Raw genomic sequence first — 12,229 nt, forward strand, 5'->3', positions numbered from 1 at the left:
AATTAAAATCCTATCTGGTGTGCTAATAACAAAACATATAAATGTGGGGCAAGGTATAATGAATGCAATTCATTTCCTCACATGTAAGAATGACCTCCATAACTCACTGGAGACGCTGCCACTCATGAGTTATGGGTCATTCCTTTTCTGGTGAAAATAAATTTTACTGCACCGTTGTCTATAGCCATGTATTTTTTTCTCTCTGTGTAAATTCAAAAAATGGGGAAATGTAATTCTCTATTTTCTTGCATTATGTTCAAAGCAGATATCCCCTTACTGTAACATTGTTTTAAATCAAATGTTTTTTGTTAAGTGAAATATGCTATATTTCTCTCATATATTCAATGACAAAACTTTTAATTAAATAAAATGTTGCATTTATTTTTGAGATATTGCTACTGTTAGTAAATTCCTTAATAGGCTTTCCTGCATTTGCAATAGAGGTTGAATCCCTGAGTTTAATCAAAGCGTGTGTTATGCTAAAGGATATTTATTACAGCATCAATTTTATATTATAAAACTTCTATTTTAAGTTGCTTTAACTAAGCCATGAACGTTTTCTCTAGATTGAAACTTGATACACGGCATGTTGTCAGTTACAAACCTATTTTTTAACCCCTTTTTTAAAAATAGACCTTGATTATTATTTGTTATATAGGAGCAATGTTTAAAAAATAAAAAGAGAAAACACTCTTTTTTAGAGAATTTCAAAAAAGCAATGCCACTAGAAATCAGGATAATCTCTTTCATAATATTCAAATTACCCTGTACACCAGTGGATTCTACATGAAAGGAATCTTTTTTCCTCATATTTGATCATCTTTTCTGATATGTAAACTTTGAGCACAATTATAAAGCTTTTGTAGCAAGTCCTGCACTTCCTCAGTTCCCACCGAAATGAGGGTGCTCCTGAGCACCTGCGGGAGCTTGCCTCCCTGTACTGCCTAAATATTAACTGCGGCCACGTTTCAGACTATGAAAACAGAGGCTATTTGGATTTGACTGTGCATTTAGTAGAATTTGTGGTCTTCAGGGTGAATAGCAGAGTTTTCACGTGGTATTGCAGCAATTGACTGGCATTTCTGAGTGGGCTGTAAGTTCCTACTAGGTAAGGACATGAAGTCCCACTGATATTCACTGTCTTTGTATCACTTAACCCTCTTCTTGCCAGTGGGTAAAATTATGCCCCATTGAAAATCAATAGAATTCAGGATTTCTTACACACTGTTAGTGTTCAGCCTTGGTTTGGTCCTACAATATAAATGTATTTTATATTCCTTTTATATAATTTCCTTTCATACTGACTAGATTGTGTGGCTAATTGAGGAGTGTCATTGGAGACTGGCACTGTAGAAAGACAAGTGTTATGATTGTCCAGCTCAGCCAGTCATTTTTGCAGGCAATATGCCCTTATGCTTCTGAAGTGTTGAAGAACCAGGTTGTTTCTGCCATGGGTAAGATGCACGGCACCAGAGAGGTGTTGTCCCGCTCAGGCTCCAGCACCTTCTCCAGACAGGATCTGTTCAGGATGCTTGAGGTTAGCAGTAACAGTAGTATTTCTTCTCTGACATGAGGCAGTTCAGGCAGGAAAAGTGCTATGGCAGGTATCCACGAGGAGAAGTATAGTGGCAAAAAAATGTTTCTAGGATCAGTTCCCCCATTCGCACGGGTGTATCTTGTCTGAGCTGCTCCTGGGGAATTTCAATATATCAGTTTTCAAAATTCTCTCCCAAATTCAAGTGTGTATCTGCAGCAGAAATATGCCATTTGAGACATTTCCTCTTTAAATCATGCTTTTCATGTCATGTGTCCCAGAAAACAAATCTCTTAATAGTTCGTAACAGTTCCATAGAGTATATTTTAGCTGGCTGCTTTTATAGGTCTTTTGATTTAATACTTCAGCTATCTCTGACAGTAGGGATTGACTAAGATGGTCGCCTCAGGATTGAAAAAATCTGTCTAAGTACTTCTCTGAACAATAATTTCAAAATGGAATCAATATTGTTTTGTATTTCTCTAATTCGAAATTCCAGTTCCCATCTTAGTGTGTAGTTATTGGTGTTTGTTTTCAGCGCTTTTTGCCTTTAGTGCCTTCCGGGTAGGGGAGAAATGGCATGCTGGAAATGCAACAGAGAGATAATAACAGATCACTCCGAGGACGTTATCTATTCTGCTAACCATCTAACATACAGCAGGGAATATAATATGACAATAAAGCATTTATCTTCTCCTTGCTGAAACGTTCATGGTATCAAAACAAAGTTGACTGTTGCTCGATGTACTAACATTACTTATCCCTTCTGCTACTGATAGTTACAGCTGCTGGGTTTTTTTTTTTCTGCTCTCAGACTGCAGGATTTCAGGACATTCTGACTGAAATTGAAATTTTAGCTTTGATTGTGGGATGCTTATGTCACGACCTTGACCACAGGGGAACCAACAATGCCTTCCAAGCCAAGTAAGTTTTCTCATTCTTATTACTTTAATTTGGTTTTCTTCCACAGAAGAGCAAAAGGTGACCAGGATAAAGAATGAAGCATTAATTTCAGGCCTCCTAGGCTAAGGCCAAGTAGTCTTATTCTTGTATGTAGTGAGGGACTATCCATCTTTATCATTCTCTGTTCTTTTGGGTAATTGCTGGCTTGTCCTTTGTATCAGGCTCTTGATTGGGTTACCCCTTGTGAACTGACACTGCATATTGAAATGTGGTGCCAAAACTTGCTGTTCTTCTCAGGCTGAGGTTTTATTGATTCTGGTATTCAACCTGGGAAACACTGAAACTGTCTATCTGGGTTGTTCTTGCTAGCTAGAATGCATGATGTTAAGCAAAATCTTGTTCAACTATTAAGAAGAAAAGAAAATAGGTCAAACTGAAATCATGCTTTCACAAAAACTTTCACAAACATATAGGCAAGCATACATAAAGTAATTTCTAGCTTATGGAGTATGAAACTGTTGCCATCGTGCTGGAGCTCAGATGCATCTCGTCCACAGTGGGTGGTTGGAGTAGTTGCCTCACCACATACCCGTCAGTTGTGGAGCACGCAGGGTCCCTGGTCTATAGAAATGCCTCCTCCCTGGCCTGCCCCACATGCCAGAGCACATAGAGCCTGTTCGGAGATACGCCGCAGTGGGCAGGGGTGGGCTGGCCACCCCCTGAAATGGTCAGTACCCACCAGAACATGAAGCTGGATCTCAAAGGCAGATTCGTACATCACCTATGTGAAATCTTGCTCTCCAGACCATTTTCAATTCTAAAAATGAATTTTATTCTATTCCAAGTGCTTAGGACCTGATTCAGCAGCCCTGACTTGCATATATTTTTACTGTCCAGGCTGCTGCCCTCAGACACATTAATGAGGTAGAAGCAGGTTTGTGGAAGGTCTGACGGTGGTACTTCTTATTGTGGTGGTAAGGGAACTCCCTTGACCAAGGTCAAATTGTTTCCAAAATCTGTGTTCCGTGACAACAGGGGGGACAACAGGAAATGTCCCCTGACAACATCCTGGCCAAGCTGTGAAATAAAGCTGTCAGATACAGAGACTCCTCCAAATCCTATGCTGTTTTCTCAACTCCCCAGGTCCTCTACAGTCAGAATATGAGATCTTGAGGCTCTCTTGTCCTGCAGATCTCAGCATGCATTTGCAACTTTGTCCGTTCTGCATTACTGCTAATCCTCCAGTGTGACAGGGAAGTGGTCAGATGGTTGTCCAAAGATATTTGAAAGACAGGGTGATGTTGTATTAGCCTATTTTGTCCTACCTTTTGCAAAAATACTCTGCTGCAATCTGTGTATGCACGGGCTGCTGCATTTCTGGGGGTGAGTTGCCTCAGTGAACATCACTCAAACTGATGTTTCTGATATTCGCTAAGCTGCCATTTCCTGAGCTATTGGTGGTGTTGTACAGTCTCAATGAAACAACGACGCTGTCTGGATCTTCAATCACCATAGCAAGGAAAATCAATTGCAGTGCTCAAAAGACAGAGCTCGTGGTGCAAAGGTTACCAAGCACTGCTAGATGCCTTTTTGCAGCTGAATCTTGAAGAGAATCAAAAAAGACGAGACAAATGGGAAGGAATCTCAGCTGATTGATGTTTATGTTCCTAATTTACAAAAACGAGACCTAAGATTTACATCCTGACCATTTGAGGCTCTGATTAAGTTAACCACTTCTCCACCGTAACATTACACAACAATATCTCTTGTGCAGAGGGATGGCTGAGTTAAAGGTAGAGGTTTCAGCATTAGACTGCCATCACTTATACTTGTTTGACAACAGAGTACAAAGAGGAGGCGGCTACCATTTTACGACTCCATATAGAAATTGCTGAAGACATTCAACAAAAGACAAACATTACCACACGTATAAAACATCCCTGAAAACAGAAGCTGTAGTTTTCATAATAGCAGCTATGATTTATTCCTCTAACCTGACTTATAAATTTAAGCATCCCATTTTCCTATTTTATCTTCAGTGTTCAATACTGCTGTTCTGTGTGATGAAATTTCAAGAGGTATATGATGGAGGCAATATCACAGTTGTCTGAAATGGCTCTGTTATATATCTCAACACCATGTTCTCTAGGGATGATGTTTCCTGGACATCCTTCTCTCTAATATAGCTGCTTCTGATAATTAAATACCAGTATGGTGCAGTTTTATTGTATACGCTCCTAGGAGACTCTTTCTGTTTGTCTCTAGCATAATCTCTTACTCTCATTTCTTTGGAAAGAAAACCCATCTTGTCGCTTTAGGGTGGGTCCCAGAAGTGAAGTAATGGTGAACAGTAACTATTCTGACAATCCAGTCCCGTTCTCTGCACCTCCCAATGATTCGCAATTTTATAATTGTATTCTGTAGATTTTTGTTCTTTAAACTTAGAAACCCCACCTGCTCTGTGCATTTTGAAGTTAATTTTGTTTTAGACAATAAACATGATGAGAAAATACATTTGAAAGAGATGCTAAACTTCACTTTTATATTCACTGCTCTCACTTGTGGTTTTTTGTTTACCTTGGTATTTTTTTAAGTGTATGGTTTTATATACAGACAGAACCTCACTGCATTTGCAGTTGGTTTTTTGTTGTTGTGTTTTGGGGTTTTTTTTACAGAGTTTGTAATCACCCATTGTAAGTCATTGTGGCTATATCTATTAAGAATTAAAAATAAAAAGTAGTAGCTGAACAGTCGGTCCTAGCTCAAGTACATTACTGTTTGTCTTTACTGCACAGTGGTGCACCCATGCTGTTGCATCGCTGAGGCACTTGGAAAGTTGCATTACAAAATTTCATGTAGTTCCAGGAAAATCTTTAGTCAGCTGATGATATTTAGCAAGGTCTGGAACATAAATGCCTTGTATCTGGCTTTAAATGAGTATTTTGATCTTGTCAACTGTCTCAAGTGTGGTTGCTGAAATGAAGAGGGAGAGCGTGGTTACATGCTTTCGTTACTAAATTGTCTCTGAAACCTGCTTCGTAAGCAGATGAGCAGTATTGACTCCCCGTGTTCTGTTTCAGGAGCGGATCAGCCTTAGCTCAGCTCTACGGCACCTCTGCTACCTTGGAGCACCACCATTTCAATCATGCTGTCATGATTCTCCAAAGTGAGGTACAAAAGCATTACTATTAATCTCTCTGTAAGCTGTTGGGCAGTTTCAGCCAGAGAAAGGAAATACCACACACAGTACCTTCTTAATGCCCTCTCCTTCAGGAATTATTTATTGGTTACCACAAAGGTCACAACTAGCACAAAATTAAACAACTACAAATGCTGATCGTAGAGCCCAGAGATTATATTTGTCTCAATCAGCTAGGGGCAAGGAGAACATATCCTAATCATATTGTCAGCTTTTCTCAGTCGTCTTACATATATCCTGCTCAGTGGTTTATAGGTAGGCGAAACAAGCTCTTACCTTTCCCCACAGGTGTTTTTCAGAGTGTCACAGTCATCCTTTACTGGACCAATTTAATTTCTTTGACAGTCTTTCTGTAATCAGTATTTTTATGATGGTTTTGCATAATTTTACTAATGATTTTTTTAAAAAATTAGTATCAGTAATATCATGTTGTCCAAAGTACACTAGCTGCTTTGCAGATATATATAAAGACATAGTTCTTGCCTAGAATATCTTATGTGCAACAGTATGCAGCATGCACTACCCCAGAGATGTAGTAAGTGAGAAAAGTAGAAGGATGGACACACAATCCTTACAAAACAATGGATGTATTTGCTTAATTTACACAGATAGATTATTACAAAATGCATTCAGTATACATAAAACAAAACTGTTTTTCATGCAGCACAATTGGAGACCATAGGCTGATCTGCAATAACTTTTGAAGAGCATCTGGGAGTGTCCCGTGATCGCAGACAAATGGAAACAGGGTGACGGCTTTGCCTCTGTGTACAGTGCCACAGAGATTAGTCATGGGACTCTGGCTTTAGTGTTCAGTTTCTTGACATTATATTTAAAAAGTAGACATAAGAAAGGAGAGCACCAGCATGAGATTTAAACAGCTCAATCTGCTTAGCCTAGCCTAGCTTATCTAAAAGGTGATACTAGGAATTAAATGGCTCCTTATACTACCAGGGAAAGGCATAAGAAAAAGCAGCATTTGAAAGTTAAACAGACTGGTTCAGTATAGGAAAAAAGGAAGAAGTTTTTGGTTCGGGGGGTTTTTTCTAAACCAATGAGACTGTTCACCCCTGGAACAAGCTTTCCTGGGAAACAGTGATTTCTCTAGTTCCTGAAATCTTCATCATGACTGAATGTCTTTCTGAAGACAGGCTCAAGACATGGACAACTCTCTGAAAGTTTATAGCTCATGTCAGTCTAGATGCTTTTCTTTATCTTTTCCGGTTTAAAAATCAAGAAATTTATGAAAAAAATACTTTTTTCCTTGGAATCTACTCCAGCTTCTTTCAGAGATATAAAATATTACTTGAAATGCAAGTCCTCCCCTTTGCTCACTCAGGCAGCTTCTTCTCCAGGTCCTCATTTCTAGACCAGAAAATTAATCCTACAGGATTTTTATTCAATAGATACTATTTGCTAATGGAACACAACACCCCTTAGTTTGGAATAAATGCAGATTTGGATCCTCCAATCTACATAAAGATACACCAACTTTCACCAGCTAAGCAGTTGGTCTCCTCTCTCAAATAAGCTGAAATTAGATTGTATCCTATCCACTAATGTTGATACTCTAGTCTGTCTTTGCTATCTAGAAGGAAACATAGGATATTGTATTATTTCTTTAGATTTTTATCATGTTGGGCAAAGGAGCTATTTATCCTTTACTCTTGAGATGCTAACCTCAGTATAAGTGATCTTGAGCTTTGTAGTGACATGGTTTTATACACCACAAAACAGGTCAGAAAGGCAACAGATATTATAGAATAACAGACAACTTGGTAAATTACCCCTGTTGTAAGAGCTGCTATTTTCCTGATACATTTTGCTTTATTTTCTTCTGAGTACTTTGGTTTTAAAATTGTTTTTCGTAAATAAGCTTTAGATTCTCAAATCCTTCTCAATATTTAGCTGAAAAGAAATAATCATTTCATTGTCACAGAGAAGACCATCTTTTATGCATGGCAAATTATTTTTTTAGTCCAGTAATTAGCTAATCTATTAAAAAATACCATCTCTACCTCCAGACCCTATCTCGTCTATGTCCTCAGACCATCAAGGTTGTAGCAATCCTGTTGCTGGAAAATTCTTGTTTTTAAGGGCATTTTAATCTTCCTAAGCAGTAGATGGCAGTGCATAGTGAATGTGTGCGTTACAGTGCTAAATACCACCAAAATAAGACTCTGTTTAGCAAGAACCTCATTATTTCTTTAGGTGATCAGAAAAAACCCAAGTGTAGTGCTTTTATTTATGTTAATTGTTATATGTGACTAATGTCACAAAGACCGCTTCTTAAGCTTAGATTTAGAATTTTCTATTAATTTTGTTTCTTTCAGCTTATTTTCTCTAGGATTTCATAGAGAAATTATAGGATCTCTGTCCCTCTTAGTTTTCAGAAATTCAGTTACAAAAGGACCTTCCTGCTCGCAAATAGCAATATTAAATAATTTGTTTCCTTTCATTCTGGCCACGGAGCACCTTTCAAATTCTTAATCCATGATCGCTTAAAAAGTAGCCTATTGGGCCTACAAAGGGCGTTTAAACTGCATAAAGTTGCGGTTCTTTAGCCTGCATAGGCAATGCTTGTATACACTGTAAGGCAACGCAGCAATGGGCAGAGAGAGCAAATGGGCTGTTTTGAATGAAAAACTGATTTAGTGTCTTTGACTGCTCTAACAGCAGTTTGTGTACCTGCAAGCACAACAGCACAGATAAATCTATTACAAGCACAACTCAAAAGCCGCAATGCACAGCTCCCCAAAACATTTAATAAGAGGGAAGATTGAGATGTATCTATAGTTTTCCCCATAAACTGAGTCTGTGCAGGGTCAGAGCAAAGAGTAAATCTTTCCTGAAGACACTATAATTTCAGCAGAGTTTAGAAAAACATCCCAGGTGCTTGATTACAATCGTCAACTCTTCCACCCCAATGTAATCTCAGCAGTATCAACATTATTATTTTGTCGTAGTTTTGCCATGAATCAGAAAAGGCCTCTGTTGCAGGGAAACAGTAGACTAAAGAGTTAGAAAACCTTTTAAAAACCTATATTGATTGCTAGCCCTTTACCTCTTTTATCTCTTTCATTACAGGGTCACAACATCTTTGCTAACTTGTCCTCTAAGGACTACAGTGACCTTATGCAGCTTCTAAAGCAATCGATATTGGCAACAGACCTCACTTTGTATTTTGAGTAAGTATTGGCATTTCTTGTATTTGACAAATGAAAATTTGAAGAACTTACTCTAATGAGCTATTAAATACCAATAAGGATATATAATATGAGAAATTAGTGTTTAGCTGTGGTTGAAGAGATTTAGTCTAATGCTTAGTATATCTTAGGCTAATAGCAATATCTCAAGTGTCCAAGTAAGTTTTGCTTTAATGTGTAACATGTCTGTATCAACAAAAATCAAGTGAAATCCTAGGCTTATACGTCAAAGCAATCCCAGGAATCGGTTACAGCTCAGTCCTGTAATTCTTCTGTCCCTTCTGTGATCATTTCTTCAGGCATGTAGAAAATCAACGACATTTTAGCATTCTTTTCCACCATTTCAGAGTTTCTAAACATGTATGCTAAGAAATATTATATTTAGTTACAGACCCAGTTGCAGAGGTAATGAAAGCATACACGTTGCTTCTCTGAAGACGATTTGTGCCAATTTGCATCACATGAGAATAGGTCTTAAAAAGCTTAACGGGAGAGAAGTATAATAGGATCTCTCTCATCCGGTTTTCTTCCTTTTCCTTGTTTGCAAATCAAATCTCTAAGTAGACTTCACGTTGGTGCTATTTTGTGTTTTTCAAATACTGTTAATTATTATCAAGCTCTTCCCAGTGTGAATGTGTGGGAGCATGCATGTAGTCAGAGGAGTCGTCGTGTCACCGTCACATTGCACTTTTGACATCCCCCTCTCTGACATATGCCTGTGGCTGACTTACAGGGAGAAGTGCTGTCAGATGTGCAGTTTCAGCATACTACCTTCCCAGTCTTGACAATAATTCATCCTTAGGAATTTTTGTTTGATGTCCATTAGCATCCTATCCCAAACAGTGCTGGGTAGCATTTAATAATGTTTTTCTCAACTTTTAGGGGGTTATACCTGGATTCCCCCGCTGCTTTGTGCTGACGGTTGATACCAAACCAAGTTTCCAGAAAACGTCAGGCAAAGTCTTTACCCTGAAATTGTTCAACTATCTATATCAACATTGTATCTTTAACTGTTAGTTGTAAAAATACTAACTGGGATGCTGCAATGTTTGCTTTGTCTTTTTTGCTCAGTGTTTGGTTACTGTGCCAAGGGCTGTTTCTAAACACACTGATATTCTTTGTTTCCTGCAAGGCTATTCTCAGAGAAGTTGTATTAAGAAAGGGTTTTAATGAATAGTTTTATTGTAAATAACTTCTAAACATTAGTCCATGAAGAAATTTCTGCTTGCTGACATGAAAATCCTGAGTAGGACAAATAACCCCTGTTAAGCATACTCTTTCTGAAGCTGTCTGTTAGGATCGCTTGGTATCTGGGGGGCTGCTGTGACAGGGGAATTTGCTGACAGCTTTAAGTGAGATACAAGGACCACAGGGATGTGTCAGTACGGGTTCTCCTGCCTCACCACAAATAACAAGGGCTGCAGAAATGTTTTGTGTTGTCAAGGAAGAGATGAGTGGCAGGGGCTGAGAGGGCAGCTGCCCTGGCACAGCCCCATGTGCTCCCCCTGGCCGGGATCCTGCAGCCCCTGGAAGAGCCAGAGGCTCTGCCCTGGAGAGGGCCCGCGGCAGTGCCTTGGGAGGGAACCCAGTCCCGACCCAGACATGATGGAGCTCTCTTCCCTGCCTGCCTTAGGTTGAAAAACTACGTGGTCAAGTTGTCTTCCTAGTTTTAATACAGAGAAATAATGTCCAAAAAGGGACGTCAGCTGAATTTCAAGATTATTCTTCCTTGCTTGCCTAATTGATTTTTATGTGCTACATGAATCAGACAACTTTTAGCAAATGACACCTCTTTACTCAGAATTCTGAAAATATGTTATCTTTTCGTCTTCTGTTTTGATGATTCATTAATCAGGTAGTTGTTATGCTTCTTTACTTCCAAAAGTGCCTGAAAATCACTCCCTGGAAACATTGATGGTTTACACTTCTTAAAGCCACCCTATGTGAACAGATGTTTCCTCACAAGTACTGAACTTGTTTTTTCAGTTTGCTACGTCTTTAATATTTTTGTAGAGAAGGAAATTCTCATATCGGTATTCTTAGAATGCCTAAACCTAATGATCACAAAGTCCAGCTAGCAAAACAGCAACAAAACTCCAGGCAGAGCAAGACTTTATGACCTTCTCAAGGCAATGCTTTTCTACAAACAAACAAAAAAATGACTTTCAGTGAAAGATCAGATGGAAAATATACTTGATTTTAGTAGATAATTCTAGATAATGATGCTTGTAGATAATGCAACAAGCAAAAGCATGGAACCAAAATGAAGTTTATGGGAAATCACTCAAATGATGTCTTGAGCCGCTGGGCTGTACAGCAACTGGATTTGCTATATAGAGCAAGACAACTTTCCCTTCCAGGCAAAATACAACCAGAGTCAATGTTACTCAAAGACATTGCAAAATTGTTATGATTCTGTTTATTTCTGAAATCCTGGCATACTATGTTTGCTTAATAAGAGCAAACCTCTTCGTTTTGGATACCATGCATAAGCAACCAGTAGGAAACATTAAATTGTTTCTTTATACATGGCTGCTTTCCTTAGGTTGACTCCTTCCTACACTAGAAATTCTCTGTGGAGTTGGACTACTACTTCTGCATCCATTTAAATGGATTTCAAAGAAAATTCTTATTTTAAAGTTTTCAGCTTAACATAAGGCCTTGAGACTCACATTTTCAGTTACTGTTTATGGATCTCTATATTTTAAATTTGAATGTTTGAGGTTTCTGGGATGTCATCTTCCTGAGCTTTCAACTTTAAACATTCTTGCCTGTTTTTTGTCCAGTAACATATGAATTGCCCAGAATATCCGATACTTCAAAATGAAATAATTACCAAATTTTACATTGTTAGACTGGGCACTGAAATACAGGATGCAAAAATCCACTGCTCAGTCTCTTCATAGAGTGTGTTGTTGTTGATGATCTGCTCAGGATTAGGCTGGTTTAAGGTTTATGTGCCAACTACTCTTGGCCATTAAAATTTTCATTGTTGCAATATTTATTTCCACTGAGGCCATGATGCTATGACTTTGTGTGAGAGAACTGAATTTTGTTTTCTGCATGTGTGACTTTGCATTGTCCCAGCAAATTTTGTAACATGAGACTCTTTTATGTCTTATTTCGGGAAACATAAGGAATTAGATATCATCACGTAGTCCTCATATCTCCCTGTTCTAGTTGCTGTCATGAAATCCATTATAGAAGGGCCCTATAGTAGGAGTGACTGATCATATAACACATGATAGTCAGGGACCAGAATAATGCAACATGCCCCATGTAAAATTCTGTCCATTGATCAAGGGCAATGTTCCTGGAAGTGTGCATCTCCTCATGTGTAAAACCTGTACTGGCTGCTGTCAGACTGTGCTTTCAATAATCACTGTT

The 12,229-nt window shown here is 38.5% G+C and overlaps 1 protein-coding gene across 1 annotated transcript in view; it reads left to right on the top strand.

Annotated features, from left to right (window-relative positions):
• PDE11A (phosphodiesterase 11A) overlaps positions 1 to 12,229 on the top strand; it is a 142,244-nt gene that overhangs the window by 104,919 nt on the left and 25,096 nt on the right. Inside the window, exons 13-15 of the mRNA XM_076340748.1 lie at positions 2,349 to 2,458; positions 5,518 to 5,608; positions 8,724 to 8,824. Of these exons, the coding sequence (XP_076196863.1) occupies positions 2,349 to 2,458; positions 5,518 to 5,608; positions 8,724 to 8,824 (302 nt within the window). The remainder of the gene's footprint in view (positions 1 to 2,348; positions 2,459 to 5,517; positions 5,609 to 8,723; positions 8,825 to 12,229) is intronic.

The sequence above is a fragment of the Aptenodytes patagonicus genome, chromosome 6, assembly GCF_965638725.1.
Source record: "Aptenodytes patagonicus chromosome 6, bAptPat1.pri.cur, whole genome shotgun sequence".
Taxonomy (NCBI): domain Eukaryota; kingdom Metazoa; phylum Chordata; class Aves; order Sphenisciformes; family Spheniscidae; genus Aptenodytes; species Aptenodytes patagonicus.